We start from the raw sequence: 21,106 nt of genomic DNA on the forward strand, positions 1-21,106 counted from the left end.
TCTCTTTCCATATCGATTACGACATAACCTAAATATATGTTTATAACTGAAGATAATGATCACTACAGTTATAAGATTGAGTTAGATTTAATTCTTAATTTAAGAAAATCAGCTCCACAGAGATCTAAATGCAAAAATGGAAGTTTATAACCTCCCTGAATGCATCTACATGTGTGTTTTATCCTTCATAAGTTCATATGTTTATCTTCCGGCTAATCTTGTTTTATTAGGATTATGCTCCAAATCATAAATAGATATTTTCTTTGACGAGAAATCTTAAGCTCAACTATATATATATATTAAGAAATGAGTGGTAGTTGTAACTTGCAAGCCACTAGTACTCTATTTTTGGATTTAGTACTTTTTATATATTTTTTAATTTATCAACAAAAGACTAAACAACAAGGATTTGGGGTCTTAGCTCTGAATGATAGGACCTATACAGGTTTTATTTTGTGTCTCTCATTTTTTTTATAAATAATTTTGTCTTTTTCTTTCCTAATTAATCATTGTCATGTTCTAATGAAAAATAAAATAATTCAAATCTCTATTATCTAGTGATGACACATTAATAAAACCAAGTTGCTAACTAAAGATGAATATGTTAATAAGCAACTTGTATGTTTTTTTTTGACAACACAACTTGTATGTTATTTAAGCCCTATGGTGCAAATTTCAACCACCAATGGCAATGATGGATCGGGATTATCCGTCGTAATTGTCATATAATCAACGTCGGTCATTAAAAATTGATTAGATGATTATGATTGATTCAATATAGTTTCACACAATTTTGATCTTAACCGTTTATTTCTGATTGGACGGTCTACAGTAATTACTGCGTTAACGCTTGTCTATAATCCGTTTTTCCAATTGATAAGGTTTAGATTATTGAATATGTCGAAAATCCCACACGACGAAAATCCAAAAGAAAGAATAAGGAACAATAAAATTAAGATACCATGTTCCATGTCTTGTTATAATCTCACAAAACACAAGAATTTGAACAAAGTTCTTCTAATGCTTAGTTAACAATTTGAACATTCCAAAGCTTCTTGTTGCAAAAGAATCTCCGTCTAAGAAGCTTTTATAATCAAACTCAAAACACACAAGTTCCTTCCTAATCCTCAAACAGAAAAAATGAGCAACCCAAAAACACTTATAGAATTTTTTGAAAAGGAAAAGCCTCTTGTACCATCTTCACCTACTTCAGGAAATGAAGAAATTCTCTCAACAGTTTCATACTGCACCTTTGTTTTCACATTCACTGACCCTTCAGAATCTCCTGCACAAAGAGACTCTAAGAGACTTCAACTTTCAAGACTCATAGCTATGTTGAAATCCTCCAAAAAACCAGTGCATGAAAAAGTTGTAGGACCTTTAGTATCAATGATCAAAGCCAATCTTTTTAGGCCACTCCCTCCACCTACAAACCCTTCTGCTATATCAGAATTTCTTGATGAAGAAGATCCTATTTCAATATTTTCACCTTTATGGTCACATCTACAAATAGTTTATGAAATCTTACTTAGGCTTGTTAATAGCACAGACAGCAAAATACTTAGAAACTATATGGACCATTCTTTCCTTCTTAATCTGTTATCGCTTTTCCAATCCGAAGATCCGAGGGAACGCGAGAGTTTGAAAAATGTGTACCATAAGATATATTCTAAGTTTGTTTGCGACCGTTCTGCGATGAGGAAATCAATGACTGATGTTTTGTTGAACTATGTTTTTGAGACTGAGAAACATTCTGGTATTGCTGACTTGCTTGAGATATGGGGAACTATTGTTAATGGCTTTACCGTGCCACTCAAGGAAGAGCATAAGTTGTTTCTTATGAGAGTGTTGATTCCTTTACATAAGACTAAAGGGATGCAAGTTTATCATAGACAACTTGCTTATTGTATATCACAGTTTGTGCAGAAGGAGCCTATGCTTGGAGGTGTTGTTGTAAGGGGAATTTTGAGATATTGGCCTGTTACAAATTGTCAAAAGGAAATTTTGTTGATCGGTGAATTGGAAGATCTTGTCGAGAATTTGGATCCTGATCAATATCGTAAATTGGCCTTGCCGATATGTACTCAGATTACAAAATGCATCAACAGTTGGAATTCTCAGGTAAACAAAATTTCATTGTAGTTTCCAAAATGTATTCACATAAACATATTAAGGACCTGTTTGGATTGACTTATTTGAACTTTTCCACTAGCATTAGCGGTTGTGAGACTGTTCCAAGTTTTTTTCAGCTTATTTTCATAAGGACCTGTATGGACATATTAAGGACCTATTTGGATTGACTTATATGGAAACAGCCTATGATATTTCTAAAGTTTTTTTCAGCTTATTTTCATAAAATCTCCGTAGTTTATATGAAAATAGTTTGATTTTATTTTATTTTTTTGTTGTAGAAAAAATAGTTTATACCTAAGCAAATATATGATATGTCCTTCCAGGTAGCTGAAAGGGCACTATATGTATGGAACAATGAGCAGTTCTATAAAATGGCAACAACGGGAACAGTAGAAGTACTTCCAGTGATAGTAGAAGGTGTGGAAAAGAACTTGAAATTGCATTGGAGCAAGAGTGTTAGGCAGTTAACAGAAAGTGTGAAGGTGGTGGTGGAAGATATTGATCCAGATTTATATGCAAAAGCTCAAATGGACATGAAAGTTAAAGAATCAGAAGCACATCAAAAAGATATAAAGAGAAAAAAGACATGGGAAAGAATTGAATTGGCAGCTTCTAAGAATCAGTTTGTGAATCCACAAAGATACATATGTGTCTCAAACTGAACATTAATAAATTTAATGCATGCAACATACATGTCAATCTTCTTAATCATAAGCTATGTTTAAAAGCATACTTACACAAGAAGTATTTATAACTAAGCATTAATGATAAATAAGTTCTTTCAATGTTTTGAGTGACAAATATTGACACTTCACAGTTCACACCATACAAATTCTACTGCTATGAAGAAATAGTTTTGCAGCGGTTTCCTACATCAACCACTTTCAATGAGCGAATGAATAAAAATTAAAAATAACGCCGTTGCCGGGGATCGAACCCGGGTCACCGGCGTGACAGGCGGGAATACTTACCACTATACTACAACGACTTGTTGATATTATTGCCTACTGATTGTTACATAATATTTCTACACACTATTATTTTCCTTTCTTTTCTATCTTCTATCACGCTTCTATCTACACGTACCAATTAGTAAAATCTAATAATCACAAACCTTTGATGTTAATATAATTTAATCCAATGGTCAGAATTTAATTCTAATTTGATACATCTCTTTTATTCTATGTTATTTTTCTATGTCACACATAATAATTATATCATTTTTCCTTTGTGTTGATTCTTAATTCTGCTTGTGCTTGTAAAAGAAATTGTGATTTTTTTTTTATAAGCAAGAAATTGTGATTATTAATTCTGAACTTGTATCTACTGTTACATTTCTTATAGCCTTCTTATCAACTCTTGTAATTATGGTAACATCATTGCATTATTTTAATATAGCAGAGTGAACAAAGATTTGAAACAATTGTGAAGGTGGATAATTCTGACTGATTTACAAATAGTATTTATCAATTTTTCTATATAAATATTATTTGTGGACCAATCACAATCATCCACCTAAGATATGTGCCAGTACATATTCACATAATATGTGTAACGAAGTATTCACCTTTTATTAATGATGCTTTTGCTTTTCAGTGGTTCTACACATTCGGTATTTGTTGTATTTATTTAAGGATATTTTCTCATCAGTCAAGAAAAAGAATTTGTTTGAATTTCTTACCACAACCATAATTCTTCCTGAATTTCTCATGTAAATATAAAACAGTTTCAATTTCAAATACAAATGATGAAGAGGTAAAATCTTGGTTTCGTAAAAAGTGTATAAAGGACAGATGAAAAAATTATTTTCACAACTTATTTATTGTAGGATATGAGATTACGTTGGTTGCAGTACACTCGTAACACAAATTTCAATTTTCAACATACTTTTTTTATTGGTTATAATTTATACAAGACTCGTGAATTTCAATCAATAGAAGAGTGTATTGTGGGATATAGAGAGTTTTTCCTAATATTATTCTTACAATTTAATGTTAACAATACTTTTAACTGAAAGAAAAAAATTGGTGAATGAAATATGCAAAAGTTTAAAAGTTTAGTCTCAATCAAAATTCAAACGATGCCCTACATAAGGCAACACATAGCTGCAACTGGTTTCAAGTGTTACAAACCATGGAACAACTAAATACGGTGGAAACTACAGGTTGTCGTGTCTAGTTATGACACCTCCTTCCATCTACTTCCCTCTCTATCTAGTGATACAAAACTGTATAACCAAAGCGACAAAACCTATAAACTCACTAACAAATATTGGAAAACTGTGACGATGAACTCAAAGGTCGAATCAAACTCATAGCCTTTAATTAAGGCTTTTTTAACTATAAAAGACAACAAAGAATCAAGCATTTCCAAAGGTTGAAAGCCATTTCACTGTACATTTCTCATAGGAAACACCATCAAATGAGACCTTGAAGGCTTGTGGAACTGCCTGTAATCATCAAGCTCAATGAATTGTATACATACTGATAACCCTGACCGATAAAATTGGACCAAAACTAGGCTCCAGCTCAATATTGAATCATGACTCCTATATTGCATGACAACACACATAACAACCAAGGCCAATGCAGATACAATGCTCACTCACTCAATCAAATTATACTTGATATTTTGAAAGCTTTTCTTTTATTGGTGGCTCCAAAGCAGACATGCACTGGTCCCATGCTCCATTGCGCAGCATCTATAGCATAATTATGGAATATCATGAATTTCCCCCAAGTAATCAGGATTTAAGACAAAGAATGAAGCAGTACTTAATACCAATTTTATCATATGAAGGGCCACCCAAATCTACCAAGGTGACCCCTTCATTAATTTTTAGTTTTGTTTTCATGATGAATGAATTGCAGCTCCTAGCAGACAAGCAACACTAACCTGTTTATATCCGTGCAAGACCTGGCAGACTTCATTGTGTAAATCTTCACTCCTTATTTCCTATACATGTCAACAAATGAGGTTATATATTACATAGATTGTAAATCATTTTGACATTTAAGAAAACGGTGATGACGGTGATGTTGGCAAACATACATGCCAACTTGCAATGGCTTTACACATGTAAACAAGCGAACTTAGAGCTCCAGAAGGATTGGCTTTGACCTGAAAACAAACGTAAAATGTCAAGTACTGATTACATCAAAACCAGTCTATGCGTGCAAAATTCTTTGTTAAAAGGAGGAGCATACCATGGCACATAGACCTCTAAAAGCATCCTCTTTCTCAACATCATCTCGTATCCTGCCACAAATCATACAAGAAAATTTATATACACAAGATAACCTGCAAAGAAAGACTAGACATCTAAAACCATGACCAATTTGTAAAGAGGAGATTTTCAGAGATTGGTTTACCCTCCTTTATATTTTCTATGTGTAAGTCCCAAATGTATAAAAACAGAGGACCACAGGCACTACCATTTGAGACAAAAAAGTAAACCGATCCAACTTTATGTTTTGAGACCAAAATACTATAAATAGGTAAAACAATGTCATAGTTCAACAACTGCGAATTTGGGAAAATTTAGAGAAAGAGAAGAAACTCAGATCTGGATTGTATTCTGAATCTTATTATATTGAGGAAGAGTATATGAGATATTTGAAACAGAAAAATACGGTTAACATAACCCGTTCAGTTAGAACCATTCAGTTAGTGGTGAAATAACTTACATTGAAAGAGCAGTGCACCAAGGTTGCATGAAATGCTCCATATGTGGTGATACAAGGTCTGGACAGACCCATGCAAGCCTCCCCAGTGTTATTGCACTATTTTCTATAAGTGACTTGTTGAGTCCCTAAAATCCACATTAACCAATATTGATTAGCAACAGAATATCTCCAAAACAATCAATAATACATAGAGAATGACTAGACATTGACCTCTGCATGCTGAAGAATTGGTACCAAGCATGAAATTACACTTAAAACGAACGGTGAAATTTCTTGACGAACCTGAAATTCAAAATTAATATGTTAAGTGACATGTTTCATATATAAGTGGTTAAAATGTGAACTGGAATAGTTAATATCAGAAGCTATTCAGACCAATACCTCATCGTAAGAAATAAGAAACAAAGAAAACCACACCCGTTTGGGGAATAAACAAACACATGTACACATCAAACAAGGATTTAATTTAGCAATCTATTTAGAAAACTTGCAATTCCGTGCCAAAAGAATCCATTCCAAAATTAGGTAGCAGAGAGAAAACAAAATATGCAGGCACATCCAAAGCCTTGATCTTAGACAGTACTGCATTTCAATTCTGGCCTTGGTAAAATTATCTTCAATATTATTTTTAGCATATGAAGGTTGGTGTTTCATGTTATAATTATCATTATTGTCTAACATAGCTTATAAAACTGATATTGTCCTAATTCTTACCTCCAACAGTTATGAACTTCATTATGAAAAGTAATGTCCATCATTGCAAATTAGATTATAGTTTCAATACATTTCTATTGTTTTATTAGAATACAACAATTGACAATAACATACCTTAACTGCTAATTCTCCAATCGCCCAGCATGCATTATTTGCTACTGAAATAGCCGCATGTACCTTAGAAATTTCCTGTACAATTATGGCATATCAACAAAAGGATGGAATAAATTCAACTGCATAGCAAAACTTATACCAGGCACACACATACCAGTTGTTTGGCAGCAAGTTCAAGAATCTCAGACAAGCGAGGGTGCAAATGAACCACGCACACCTAGCCAAATAAAAATTATTAGAATGCTACCAACTAGGATGCAACATACACAATAATCCTGCTCTGCCCACCTTCCCCCGCCGCACCCACCCAAAAAAAATATGCTCCCAAAACTAACCCAATTTACTTTCAAACATGCATTAAGAAGGATCAGCTTATGGAATGTTTCCTACATCCCGTGTTTAAGGACCATAAGCATTAAGCAGATGCTGTCAATGGATGTGAGAGCTTCGGTACAATGTATGCAAATAGACAATAAACTTACTCGAGCAAGGTCTCCAAGTAAGGCAAAGGCACTTTGTCGAACATCGGGAGCATCATCTGTACAACAATGCAAAAGTAGGTCCCTCAAAGAACATTGTGAAACCTGCAAAATAGTAATTGAGATAACATAAACAAATCATACTATCACTGCCCACTTCAAGGACTTATCAATGCACAAAAAGAAGAAAAAAATATGGCAAACGGCATAGGAAAGTTCTGGAAATGCAGATAAGCTGTCCACTTCAAGGACTTACCGAAGCACAAAAAGATTATAGGTAAAATATATCCAAGAAGAAGAAATATACTGTACAAACAAAAATTCATGTTTCATATCTCAAAAATAGAAGTTTTGGATGAGTACCAAACTCTCTACTCCACTGCCAAGACCTTCTGCTAGTCCAGAAAGAAGATCAAGAGAGCATACAATGAATTCCTTGTCATACTGAGCCCCAGCCGCAGCAGGATTGGCCTGAAATAAGACAACACACTTAACTCCTTGAAAAATAAAATAAAATCTCAAAATCAGTTCTCCACTACTAAAAAATGAGTATGTCAGACAACATAATAGTAGCAGTGACAGGATGACAAATGAAATCACAGGCAACACCTAAGAAATTATCAAAATCTTTTCCATAGTGAGTAAAAGTGACCAGAACCTTAGCCAATTGTTGGGTCTGAATTATATTTATGCACCTCCTAAATACAGGTTCAGCAAATGGAGTGAATCCAGTACCCAGTGCCTGTTAAAAATTTAACACCAAAATTTCATATCAGGAGCAAGGAAATGCCTATAATGGCACAGAAACAGTCTATCCAGCATTCCAAATAATATAGATAGCTTCCCAATATTCCATGCATATACAACATGAGAACATAATTATAACCTAACTGCCAATAGCTAGCTTAAGCCCATTAATATTCAAATGAAATATATAAATGTAAACTTTCAATAGTGAAGAATTCAGTGTCAAGTTTAACAGAAACAATCATCTATAGTAGTACCTAGAACATCATGAAAGAAGGAGCAGGTCGGCATAGTTTTTATGTAGCCATAAGTTCCAAATTAATTTTAAAATAGGGATTTCAGCAACGCAGAATGTTCTTGGCACTCATCTTTAAGCAAATAATATAAAACAAAGTTTAATTTCAAAGATGCGGGGACCGGTTTCTTCTGCATGGTGCTAATAATGACAAAAGGAGGAGCAACTCCCAGGCATGAGCAAGCTTTTTGGGTTGAGTTAGACTCAAACTCAAATTTCAGATGGTATCACAGATTTTCACTCCTTAAAACATCACAACCCCGATGTCCAATCATTGGCATGAGGGGGTGTCACACTGGGTAATGATATCGAACAATGGTTATACTTGGGGGGTGGGGGGTCACACCTAAATTCTATGACATATAGCAAATGTTTCGAGGGTATATATACAGTAGAGAGTAAAACATTTTTAATAAATCAAACACCAGAAAAACTGACATACATGTGCTATAGATGTGAAGCATTCTAGGAGTGGAAAGAGATCTTTGTCTGAATTTGAAAGTTGTTGCCACTTCTCAATTAATGGTGGCATGAGAATGTCAAGATAAACAGGCTGCAAAAAATAGAGAATATTTGATAATATGCCATGAAACTTAACTTGAGAGAAAAGAAAAAAAATTGGTTGGGAAAGAAGGTTGATTAGCATACCTGATTCAGCTCTCCCCCAACAGCTTCAGCTAGAGTTCCAACAGCATCATATACAATTCTGAGATTTCGCCTCTAAAGTTTTAGAACAAAAAACTACAATTAAAGATGTCTGAGCATACATATGATGAGAAGGACAAAATACAGTAACAATAAAGAGATAGTGCTCTTCCAAATATGATTCATTTCACATGAAATATCAACAGAATTGTGTTAAGGTCGGGAAATCACCTGATATTTCCCAAATGCAACCATCAGGTGCTTTAATATGATTTCCAAGCGTGGTGACAGCTCTTCAGCAGCCTCCTATTATAAGTAAATTAAATTTGAGAACTATATATATTTGAAATAAATGAAGAAACTGAACTAATTCATTAAGGACAGATGAACAGAAACCGTAGTTAGAACCTCTTCCAGAGTTGCAAAAGCTGAACAAGCAGCCTCTTGTACACGCTTATTATCATCCAAAATTCTTCGAAGAAGACCCATAAGAACGTTATCAAATTGTTCATAACCCTTGGCATGCCCAATACCCTAACACACAAGCACGCACGTCAAGATTCAAACAAGAATACATAAAATGAATAATGATGCCTCTGTATGCTAATTTTGATTAAATTCTTTTTTTCAATTTTTTGAATTATTATCAGTGTCGATGTCGTGTATGTGTGTCTATGTCAGTTGCTCCATAGGTAAACTTGCAGGGCAATTGGGGATTTTAATAATTAGGAATTTGCTGGTAATTAGGATATAGTTTTAGCCATATGTTTTAGGACTTTGATGATGGAAAGAATCTTAAATATAATCTCATATGTCTATAAAGTGCATAAGTTATAAAAACTTGAACACATCAAAAAACAAATGATTGATGTCCAACTGCGGGGGAGAGAACAAAAATACATGCATACCTGAATAATAAATTTGCTAAACCGAGATACTGTCCAGCATGAAATACTTCGTATCAGAGGAAACTTATCATCAAGAAGAGGGATAAGAAATGCCACAATCTATAAAATCAGAATAATAAATGACTTAGCTTTAGAATTTAATTAGTATAAAATAAGGGCTGCTCAAAAGAATTTATTTAAAAACAAATTTAGATTAATGTATGAGCATGAGGATCAAATAAATTAGATCACAAATCAAGAATGAATAAGATATGAATGATGGTGACTGAGCAAATATAACAAGTGTTGTCATTGTCAATCAAACATTTTACTTCTTTTTGCAAGGATTTGGAATGATATTTTCAAATACATCCACACAAAGAAATCTCTTATATTTCTTATCTAGAACTTTTGCCCTTTTAAAAAATCCATTGCTTAGAGGCTTGACAGTGATTGAATAATTGAATGTGGCCATAAATAAACTAGTATGAAAGAATACAACCATAGCACAAAGCATTATTGGGAAAGAATTATCCTAAAAGAGATCATATATTTTTGGAACAGGAGCAGCAGCTCTACACCTTGGCACAAATTTATCTACAAAGACTAGTAAGACCTAAACAACAAGTTGTTTGAGGGAAATGTGAAAGAAACATGAAAGAATAGGCTGATACTAGAGTATTGAAATATAACAAGCATAAAGCTATAAACTTGTTCCACCATATACTAATACTAATTAAATATAAAAACAAATCAAACTTTTTTCCCATAATAAAGCCATTTGATTTTGCATTTAAGTCATCAGAAGATAATATTAGAGAATACCTCTGGCAGATGAGGATAAAGACCATTGATGCAACCCTCGCCTATGGCACCAAGTGCCAAGACAGCAGCTTCCCTTTCTTTCCAGCCATCATCTCCGACAGTTGACAGCTTGGCCTGATCACATTCTTAGAAAGTTTAGTATATCCTCATAAAGGGAGTGTAACAGCTTCTGGAGAAACTAGTGTCATACAAAAGTATGTATCCAGAAGTAACTCATTAAAAGCACAGATCAATATGGTATTTACAAAGAAAGTAGACGACAAAAGAGAAATTGTGGCCATTTATGTGTTTTAAGAAGTCCCACATTGGATATGATGGCATGGACATGGTTTAAAAAGTAGAGGCAATCCACACCCTACAAACTGGTTTTGTAGGGTTAAGTTAGGCCCAACTCCCAATTCTAAGAATGTCTTCTATACATACACATGTTTAACACAATATTTACATGTATACAATCTAAATTTGAATTGATAGAGCACCAGTTTAACAAACTCATTCCAACAAGGGGATGTAAATCACCTCAACAATAGGCATCAGAGTGGGAAGGATCTCATCTCCAAACACGTTCGAGAGAATATCTAGAGCAGCTGCACTACATTTCCGTAAATTCCAAGTATTAACAACATCATCATCCTGTAATGTGGAAAATAAAATTCAAGTCCAGATCAGAAAAGCACATTTTTCTCGTCATTTCATTTTATAAATAGAGACAAAATGATTAATCAAATGACTATAATAAGCAATCAACAGAGTAGATACAACATACATCATCTTCTACTTCATCTGATCCATGAAACCTTGATACATGAAATCGAGGTTTAAGATCCTGTGGGAAAAACTATCAAAATTAGAAACATGTCAAACTAAAGAAATCCAGTAACTCAGCCAAAATCAATCAGACCTGATCTCGATCAGGTTGAGAACCCTCTTCCTGGAAGAAAAAAGAAAAAAATGAGGTCATGTAATCAAGAACAACAAGAGGATTTAAAGGCATCTACAAACACAAATCAATTGAAAGCAACCTCAGCTTCAATAAGTGATTCATCATCATCTGCATAAGCCATGTTTGACAACAATATCTGCAAAGATACAACAGATAAATTTCAAATTTTAAACCTCGCAACGTAAAACAATAATAGTATAAATATGTATAATTAGGTTTACTGGAATAAGACGAGGCAAATATTCTCTCAAGTTTTCTGGTGGCATTTGAGCATCACAATATGCCGACCTGCAATAACAATTATTAATAAGAAAAACAGACAGAAGCTTGCACGGTTTAAGATACAGCATAACCATAATACAGAAATGTCAAACTTTAATTTGCATTAGTTTGCTGACTTCAGAAACAAGAAATTGACTATTCATATGCTATCCTAGTAAACAAATCATACATAAACAAAAAATAAATAAATTATAAAATCAGCTACCCTTGTGGGATATACTACCCATGCCCATATTGTAAAATATTATAGACACCCCCACCCGAACTCTCCCCCCATCCCTTTTTCCCATAAAACAAGCAATTATAATTAAGTTTATTCTTTTCCATGAGAATCATAGCAATATATAGAAGCTAGCTATTAACAAAATCCCCTAGTTGTACAGTAAGTAAATAAAATCCCAAAAAAAGCAGTACCAAAATTCACAGGATTCAAGGGCCACTTCTTCATCTGGGTCCTTGTTGACTTGTAACATATATTCAATCACATTCCTTAGATGTGGCTGCAGTGTGGCAAGCAATTGATCAGAAAAGAAGGAGCTGATAGAAAAGGATTAAAATTTTAAATAAAGCAAATGACCATCAGACTTGGTGCTGGCTTATTTAAGAATGTAAGACATAGCAACATATTCAGATTTTACTGCTTCCAAATGACATGCATGATAATTTTCCAGTTTCTTTGCTTCCTACTTACTCAAACAAGTAAACACTTATATGAAGTGTAATGCGATGGAATCAATAAAGTGCAAAACCCAGCTCAATATGCAATGTTCCCAAAAAACAGCATACTCAAATAACTTTAAAAATTTAAATGAACTAGAATAAGAAGCTCACACCTCCAAGACAGACGGACGGACTTCAATCAGCTGGACAAATGCTGCACAAACCTGGTCGTCAATGGAAATCAGAATGGTCTCAGTTAATTACAGCATTAATAAGAAATAGAAATAGCTGATTTGAGAAATAGAAGTTAATCAATTTCCTTCTTATGAATGGGAAACCTATCAAAAATTAGGTTTCGTGAAACATCAACAGGATCTGATCTTGACTCTCCTCAGTCATAAAAATAATACATGCACAAAATATAGAATATGCAGAAAGTAGGTGGAAGGGCCAAAAAAACCAAAGAATTCAACTGTTAGCCATCCAAACCAACGAAAATAATTCAGAAATTTGCAATATGAAAATATTTTATTTGATTTACATCAAATACATTCACACAATAAGGCATCAAGAACTCACCAACTTCCGCACTTCTGCAGTAGGGTCATTTGCAAGAATAAACAGACCTTGAAGATATTGATCCATGGATACATATAAGGCCTAAACAGAATGAATTAGATTACTATTATCAAATTCCAAAGTTCAATGTTATATTTAATAACCAGAAAACTGAGATTATAAAGTCCTGTGATATACTTACAGAAGGCATCAACATAATGTATTGATTAACAGAACCCAGCGATAGCTTTCTTAATGTAGCGTGAGGTGATTGGAAAAACTGGAGGAAAAAAGGAACAGTTGGAAGATATAGTCACACACACACACAAATATAAGAAAAGAAAGCAACGAAAAAGAAAATACTGATGTTACCCGAAATAATCTGGGAAGAAATATATTGATGGGACGCTCTGCTAACCCTGGTACATCAGAGTCAAGAATTTGGGGAACATCTTCACAAATCTGCATGTCCAGTAAAATGTTAAGTGTGTAAAGGTGTTTATGGAAACAAATAATAGGAAATCTAAAGTATCAGTTGCTGATACTGCACATGAATTTTTTGACAGAAAATATTTCCAATGACTTAAAAACCGGTAAACTAGAAGGAACTATATGTAACATTTTTTTTGTTTTTTGGTATACTTTTGGCGTCCTTAGTTGCATTAAAGTTCAGTTTTGATCAAGGGAACGGCTATATTTCACCTTCTTTGTTTTTTTGCTTCAAATGAATACTTTTGGGCTCTTTAGTTTTATTGAAGTTCACGTTCGATCCCCTTAGTTTTAATTACAACAGTATTCTCCTTGCAGTTTTTGAAACCATGCAATTGCATCGGATTAACATCATAGCACAGATTTTGCAAAAGAGGCAGTGTTCTGCATAACTTCAAGCGTTTGCACAAGTTACTTTTAAGTAGTAAATATGTTACATCCCAAGTTGGCTGGCCGGACAACACTATAGACCTTTTTCCCGTGGTTAAGGCATTTAGCTAATGGGACTTGTTGCTTGCTTTTCAGCTTCCTGAACAAGCCAGAACTCATCCTGTTTTTCATGTGTAATAGCTAATGAAAGCAGAAGAAAAATATCCTGTTTAGCAAGTCCATCTACAAGAGTTGCCAATTGAGACAAAGGAAACGGTGCACCAACAGCTACTGGAAAAATGAATATTTGCAGAGGGACAGAGTACGTGGATCGAGTAATATCAAGTGGAAGAATAAGCCTGCAGACAAAGCAACATCTAGGATCTCCAGTTTAGCTCAACTTTGAGGACAAGGTTGAGGTCCCCAAGGGAAATATTGTTAGGAATGGAGAAGTTCAGCATTGAAATTTTATTCTGGAAGGAAGAGAAATTAATTAGTACAAAGAGGGCAGCAGAGGGAATCTGGATGTACAGGTTAAGTGAATCTGACAGTTATGACTGTTCGGAAGGGATACTTAAATACAGTGGCATATATGGGAGAGAGCAACTGTTGACATTGTAATGGAAATCTGATTACAGTTGTAAGAAGGGAATTCTTCCATTGGCAGAGCAATGCATCTGTTCCTTCTTTATACTTTCTTTTCTCTCTTTCAACTCCTGAAAACCTAATAGAAGCTCACATCCAGACACTTCGATGCATCCATAGACACACCAAATATTTGGAAATTGCTATATAATATGATATATCTTGCTCTTATTGATGTGTGCTCATTTGACAGTGACAGTAAATCAGTAAATGTGTGCCATCCTATGACTATTCACTATATATCGACAGCACATATAACAATGCTTTATCAAACAACCCCCCACCACCACCACACACACTCCTCTCTCCATAGAGGTTATGAGAAGCACTATAAAATGGATGTACTCTATTTTCTCTGTAGGCACAAACTACTTTATCTTGATCTATAATCTAAACATAGTATACAAACTTTAAAAAGAAGAGCATACCTTGGATAATGCATCCATCGCACCTTCCATGTGATTTAGATCACTACTGTCCAAGCAACTTACAAGGGCTTGCAATAATTCAGGCCACCGTGAAATTCCTCCGGTTTGAACAACAACACTGATAATAGTTCCCGTCGTAGATCTTATGTGCTTATCTGCTGCACCAAGACAAGGCAGCAACTCTGATTTCACGTATTGCTGGTACTCAGGCTGCATTAAATTATATACGTTTTTCATGTTATTCTTCAGATATAATCCTGCAGCCTGCCGAACCTCCACAGATATTCCCTGTTCAAAATAAAATTGCCAGAGCAGCATTAGTTATCAATGGAATAGAACATCAGGAATTCCATGAATCCATCAAAATATTTCGTTGTCAGTGTTACCAATCGCGGATCACAAAAAATAACAGTTTGTTCAAATTTCACTATACTACAGTGCTATACCATCAGTATACCTGTTACGGTACTAAATAGTGTATCATGAATCACTAAAAATTTGTTAAAATTCTGTTACACTATAGTGCCACTATTTGACAAAATTGATGAACTAAGTAAAAAACAAAAGGACAGAATAAAAAAACAGTGACTAAAACCGTTGAAACAACGCAACCTTATTGAAACAATGATTTAGCCGACATGTTCATAAGTGAACTAACTAGATTATATTCAGTTAAGTTCATAACAATCAAACAAAACACAAAAAATTAGTTACATAGGTAAATAAATCTAGCAATGAAAAACAACGCAAGACGGTATTGAATGAATTGATTTTTGAAGATGAAAATGAAGTTACCTGAGCACGAGTAAAGATGAAGACAAGGTAATTGTTGAAGTCAGGAAGATTGGAGTATTGTTGAATTTGGTTCCAAATCTGAGACTTATCAGCGGAAGAAGAATGAGAAATCTGTTGCTCTAATAGAGCGCAGATCTCTTTGAACCCTTGTTCTTGTGGTTGCCACGATGGTGTCGCCGCCGTCGCCATGGCTATCGGAATCCGCCAACCGCCGATTGAGGTGAGTGGGTTTTTGGTTTTTGGAGAGAGAAAGAGGTTTTAGAGAAAGAGGGAGAGAGAATGATTCTTTTGTTTGAAGATTGAAAGAAAGAGTAACAATAATAATATTATTATTTATTATTTATTTATATATGATATTATATGATTAATTGATTATACGATGGAATGAAGATGAAGAAACGCAAAGAGGGAAAATAGAAATAAGATTATGCTTATGCCAGCAAATAAATAACAATAGAACCAAACCAAACAAGGCTTTAAGTTAGGACTAGGATATAGTACAGTAGAATAGTATTCTGGTACTAGACTTACTACTTCACTTGCCACAATCAAACAATTATCCAACGCAACAACGGTCACGCCTTGGTTCTTTTTAGGTTACTTTTGCTTCGTTGGCTTGTTTTTTTTTTCCCTTTAATTATCTAGTCTAATAATTATTCAAAAATTATTTTCTTTTTAAAAAACAAAGACATGTTTTGATTCTTTCACTTAAATAAATAAGTTTTGTTTGTCCCTTCATTTCGTTTCGTGTATGTTTAGTTTTTAATGATTTATCATTTCGTTTATCTGACAACAAAAAAAAAAACCTTATTTTTTATTTAAAAAGTTAAATATTTCGATTTTATATTCAAATATTTTTATAAAAACTTACTACCTCACACCTGTCCCCAATACCAATATATAAGACACTTGAAAATATAGTTGATGGGTGTTAGGTTTGATAGTTTGTGCATTATGAAGATGCTTGTTTGGTAAATGATCTCTAATCCGAACAAATTTGGGTTCACATCTTTAGGGCAAAATATTTCTTATCTTTACTTTCTATTACATCTGACCCTCAATGCATTAACGTTGAGAGACGGCGTGGAACTATCAGTGCTTATGTTACCTGCCCTCGATGTAATACTTATGATAAAATATTGTGTGTTATTTGTGATTGTGAAATATGTCTGACTTTTGGGACACTCTTATTGTTGGGGATTAGTGAGCAAATTCTCAAGTATTGATATCTATGATTAACTTATTGAAATGTGACTTCCAAGAACATCGGAGTTGTTACTGTTTAATTGGCCTGCACTCTCTGGGATTATCATTTGGTGCACTAGCTTGGGGCATTCTGATGATTTTTCTTGTACAATAACTTATTCCTTGAGATGGGGCTTAAGCCCCAAAAACTAGGTCTTCTTTTGGATGGGAAGCAAAAAAATAAATAAAATGTGATGTCAAAATATCTTTGGAGACTAGTAATAATTAATCATTCAATGCAACTCTTATCAACACTGATAGACATCCTAAACATTCTTTTATGGGAAAAATGCATTGCACGTTAATAGACTTTTAATGAGTCACTAAACAGCTGTCAAATTCTACTACATCAATACTCTAGACAAGCATGTCAATGTCCGCCGTATGAAAGACCTAGCCAGCCACCTCAAGGCTCAAGAGATACTACATAGGTTAGGTAGAATGAAGTGGACTCACTATTTGTGCACTTTGATCAATATATTTTCTCTACTTTTATAGTTTGTTTGTAAGGTTATTATTGCCTGTCTTGGTGTTGCATCTTTTCGTACTATTTGGTGTATGTGCCCATAAATTACTAATAATGATAATAGTGCATAGGAGTATCACACACAAAACAACAAGCATACAACAGTACTTGTTAATGGAACAATCATTGAGCATGATAGAATCTATTCTACAGGTTGGAGGCACGTTCTCTAAAGCTATAGTAACACTTTATTGTCCAATTCCAAGTCTGCCTGCAATTATGGTCCTTTGTGTTGGGAGTAAGCTTTGCTGGATTCCAAATTCCCCAAATGATTTATCTTGGAATTTTAGACTTAATCTGAGTGTTCAACTCACATGTTAGTGTTGCATACAGATAACACAAGGAATTCCAAACTGACCCAGAACACATGACTTGTATGTATATTGACACTTAACGTTCAATGTTTTATGCCATCATGGGAACCACTGGTCTCTGAATTCATTCCATCAGTTAGCATTTGTTCTCTCTTTTTTGCAGCCAAACAACATTTGTGATAGACCCAAGGCTAGACTAAAACCACACCTCCTAAAGTTCCAGTTTATGGTTTTCATCGAAAGGAGGCTTCCTTGAATTGAATCATATCACCACAGGTTGCAGAATCCTGAGAATCAACCAAGTACAACAAACCAGTCAAAGATTTGTACTTGAAATATGCAATGCTTGTCAAACCCCATTTTCCTTTAGGTATAACAACTATAAATGAAGTAGGAAAAACACAATCTGTTTTTAAGAAATATAATCCCCATGATCCCATCACTTAACTTCCCTATAATTAAAAAAGAAAATGAGACAGATTTTTTTTTTTTTACGCAATGAGACAAAGATGTTGGAGTTAGTTATTTTGTACTTGCTATTCAAACCAGGAAAAAACACGCTTATCAAAAAAAAAAAAACCAGGAAAAAACACTCGGCAAACATCGAATCCAAAATAATAAAAATACTCCAACAACAATAGCAGCCACAAGTTATATTTTATATGACATAATACTACAGTACAAACCACAGGTTCTGTAGAATACTATTCCTCATATAGTACAACTCGATACAAAGACTTAAGCTGACAACCCAGTGATTATGTATCATTGATGACAACAGCAGTAGCTCAAGTAGGTCACTGATTATGTATCACTGATGGCAACAACAGCAGGTCAAGTACCTAGAATTAAAATCAGCGAATCTGCGATGACCATTCCAAACAGTCCATTCTAGTCACCTTTGGCTTGCTTTGCTGCAGCCTGCATTAGAAACAAGTACAGGAAACAGGTAAGATATAAATGCCAGAGGTCATAAAAAGTATTGCTGTTATAAGTCAAAGACAATGGAACACACAAATTGTACAAAGAAGAGAGTAGTGGTTTATTTTGTTCATCAAAATTTAAAGGATTTCATTCAGAATTGGTTCCTAATATAACCATATGATAGTGTCTAATAGACAGATAACTAGAATAGAACAGAACAGAAAATGGAGTCCAGTTTATTTGTTGAAAAGGCTCAATTTCGTCATCTTCACTAAAGTTTATTATTGAATAGCATCAATACTAGAATAAATAGTTTATTTACTAAACCAAGAAACTACTGCAGGAAATATCTAATGAAGCCGTCTAATTATGCCGTCTAATTATTATTACAGAACTCCTCCTCGGTTTGGTTGCTATGCAATTCATTCATGGTGGGATTATGGGAAATATGAATTTATTTATACCACAACTATTACAATATTTTTAAAAATTATAATAGAAAAAGCACTCAATTCCGTTGGCTCTAACTACATTATCCAAAATACGAAACTGAATTCCCAATTACATGATAAGCACTTCAATAACAAGTGTATGGACAATAATACAAAAATCACAATTTCACGTGTAGATTTAAACAATGTTGTTATATAGCAGCTATAATAGCTGAATTGGAACTCGCTATTGTTCAGCGACACAAAATGTTGTGTCAAATAGTGGCTATAGCAGCGCTAAAACACTTGTTGCATAGCGGAATTTGAACAAAACTAGAATTAAAAAAGTATATCAAAACCACTTAACACATGGCAATAATGTAATTTAAATCGAAATACTACCATAGATAAATTATATAAGAAATTTGGTATCAAACTAAAAACAACGGGAAAAATGAAACCAGGAAAAGTACAATACCTTTTGCAGTTTCGCAAGAACGCAATCCTCAAAAGCTTGAAAACCAGCTCCAAATAGTTTACTCGGTGTTTCACGCTCGATAGACTTTGAACCACCCCAAGAATCTGCAGCCATTGCAGGTTTAAGAGGTAAAACCAACAATGGATTAGAAAGATGGCCAATCACATTTCCAATTGTAGCAAGCTGAAAAAGAAAAAAGAAAAAAACCACAGTCACATTCAGCAAAAATTGATCAATTTCTTCATCCACTAAACCTAAAAATTCAAAATTTATATAAAAATTCAACTTACAGCTCCTTGTTTAGTAGCCATAACAACAAGTGCAGAACCCTTTTTCTTATTGCCTTTGATAACATCTTCAACTTCACCAAATTTTGAAAACAATTCCCTCAGCTTCTCCACCGAATAATCTTCACCAATCTTCTCCCAAGAAACTTTCAAAACCTTCTCTTGATCAACTCCACCACCACCGGAACCACCACTTTCTTTCTTGGAATCAAAACCAGGCACAACTTTCTTAGCGTGCATAGCACGAATCCTAGCAATCTCATCCTTAAGCTGCTTAGCAATCCTATCCTCTTCTTCCTTCCCCTTTGCAGCAGGATCAGGAGAAAAAGCATCGCGTTCTCTCCTTTCAAGATCGGAAACCAGTTTGCGGCGTTTTCCATCACGCTGAGAATCACGGTGAGCTTGACGGCGTTGATTATCGCGTTTAACGCGAAGAAAATCGTCGAATAGTTTGCGAGCTTTTTGATCTTTGAGAATGTCGTAGGAAGTTCGAAGTTGTTGAAAATTGGAAGCGGCGTTGGGATCGTCGGGTCTTTTGTCAGGATGAAGTTCAAGAGCTTTGAATTTGTAAGCTTTGTTGATATCTTTATCGGTTAGGTTTGCGCCTTCTTCGCCGGAAGGTAACCCTAGAACGGTGTAGTGATCGACGGTTGCGTCCATTGTTTTGTTTGGAAGGTGAAAATACGAGAGAAAGAAAGAGGGGAGAATAATAAACTGTATGCTTTGAAATCTCGATTATAAAAGGTCAGAAAAAAATATCTTTTTGGAGATTTTTTATTATTTTGGATTCAATGTAAATCTTTTTTTTTTTGGACTCGATTATAAAAGTTCTGTAAATCTTTTTGGAGATTTTTTATTATTTTGGATTCGATGTAAAAATATCTTTCCAATAAATTTAATAAATTCCTTTTATTTTTTTTTTCACACACTTTATCTTTCCAATAAATTTAATATATTATGTAACCAAAAAAATTAATATGTTATGTACAAAAAAAAAACTTTAGTTTTTCAAATATATATTAAATCTTTTAAGGTTTGAACAACTACTCCTAAATATTTGGAATTTATACGAGGATATATTAGATAAATATAACCCTAAATTTTCAAAAAGACAAACGATTTAAATTTTTTTTTCTTTCTAAAACGACAACAAAAAAAAAAGAACGGAGGGAGTATCCAATTATCTCACCATAGACGAAACCTAGTG

The 21,106-nt window shown here is 34.1% G+C and overlaps 3 protein-coding genes across 3 annotated transcripts; 1 reads left to right on the forward strand and 2 right to left on the reverse strand.

The window, feature by feature from the left end:
- Positions 1-601: 601 nt before the first annotated feature.
- On the forward strand, positions 602-2,918 carry LOC123902838 (serine/threonine protein phosphatase 2A 57 kDa regulatory subunit B' beta isoform-like). The gene is made up of 2 exons (XM_045952642.1): positions 602-2,121; positions 2,457-2,918. Exons 1-2 carry the CDS (start codon positions 1,141-1,143, stop codon positions 2,793-2,795), a joined length of 1,320 nt encoding a protein of 439 aa, XP_045808598.1. The 5' UTR covers positions 602-1,140; the 3' UTR covers positions 2,796-2,918.
- A 1,254-nt stretch (positions 2,919-4,172) lies between these two features.
- Positions 4,173-16,121, reverse strand: LOC123903035 (transportin-1). The gene is made up of 29 exons (XM_045952895.1): positions 15,695-16,121; positions 14,900-15,187; positions 13,341-13,430; positions 13,171-13,248; positions 12,990-13,070; positions 12,584-12,634; positions 12,165-12,250; positions 11,690-11,756; positions 11,548-11,604; positions 11,427-11,456; positions 11,292-11,351; positions 11,045-11,158; positions 10,526-10,639; positions 9,722-9,820; positions 9,222-9,347; positions 9,045-9,119; positions 8,817-8,888; positions 8,611-8,721; positions 7,785-7,868; positions 7,490-7,597; positions 7,130-7,231; positions 6,802-6,864; positions 6,648-6,722; positions 6,030-6,101; positions 5,820-5,944; positions 5,340-5,391; positions 5,185-5,253; positions 5,029-5,088; positions 4,173-4,834 (listed from the first exon to the last, which is right to left on the reverse strand). Exons 1-29 carry the CDS (start codon positions 15,881-15,883, stop codon positions 4,751-4,753), a joined length of 2,682 nt encoding a protein of 893 aa, XP_045808851.1. The 5' UTR covers positions 15,884-16,121; the 3' UTR covers positions 4,173-4,750.
- Positions 16,122-17,215: 1,094 nt separating this feature from the next.
- LOC123902114 (dnaJ homolog subfamily C member 17) lies at positions 17,216-20,610 on the reverse strand. Its single transcript, XM_045951771.1, has 4 exons — positions 19,903-20,610; positions 19,613-19,795; positions 18,622-18,700; positions 17,216-18,066 (listed from the first exon to the last, which is right to left on the reverse strand). Exons 1-3 carry the CDS (start codon positions 20,557-20,559, stop codon positions 18,671-18,673), a joined length of 870 nt encoding a protein of 289 aa, XP_045807727.1. The 5' UTR covers positions 20,560-20,610; the 3' UTR covers positions 17,216-18,066; positions 18,622-18,670.
- Positions 20,611-21,106: the final 496 nt, after the last annotated feature.

This window comes from Trifolium pratense, linkage group LG1 (genome assembly GCF_020283565.1).
Source record: "Trifolium pratense cultivar HEN17-A07 linkage group LG1, ARS_RC_1.1, whole genome shotgun sequence".
In the NCBI taxonomy this organism is placed as follows: domain Eukaryota; kingdom Viridiplantae; phylum Streptophyta; class Magnoliopsida; order Fabales; family Fabaceae; genus Trifolium; species Trifolium pratense.

Coding starts and splice junctions, on each gene's coding strand:
- LOC123902838 (XM_045952642.1), top strand. CDS start 1,141: ATGAGCAACCCAAAAACACTTATAGAATTTTTTGAAAAGGAAAAGCCT. Junction 2,122..2,456: donor TCAACAGTTGGAATTCTCAG/GTAAACAAAATT, acceptor ATGTCCTTCCAG/GTAGCTGAAAGGGCACTATA.
- LOC123903035 (XM_045952895.1), bottom strand. CDS start 15,883: ATGGCGACGGCGGCGACACCATCGTGGCAACCACAAGAACAAGGGTTC. Junction 11,159..11,291: donor CAGATGAAGTAGAAGATGAT/GTATGTTGTATC, acceptor TCCACATTACAG/GATGATGATGTTGTTAATAC. Junction 9,120..9,221: donor CTTTTGCAACTCTGGAAGAG/GTTCTAACTACG, acceptor TACTTATAATAG/GAGGCTGCTGAAGAGCTGTC.
- LOC123902114 (XM_045951771.1), bottom strand. CDS start 20,559: ATGGACGCAACCGTCGATCACTACACCGTTCTAGGGTTACCTTCCGGC. Junction 19,796..19,902: donor TGGCTACTAAACAAGGAGCT/GTAAGTTGAATT, acceptor TTTCTTTTTCAG/CTTGCTACAATTGGAAATGT. Junction 18,701..19,612: donor TTCTTGCGAAACTGCAAAAG/GTATTGTACTTT, acceptor TTTCTAATGCAG/GCTGCAGCAAAGCAAGCCAA.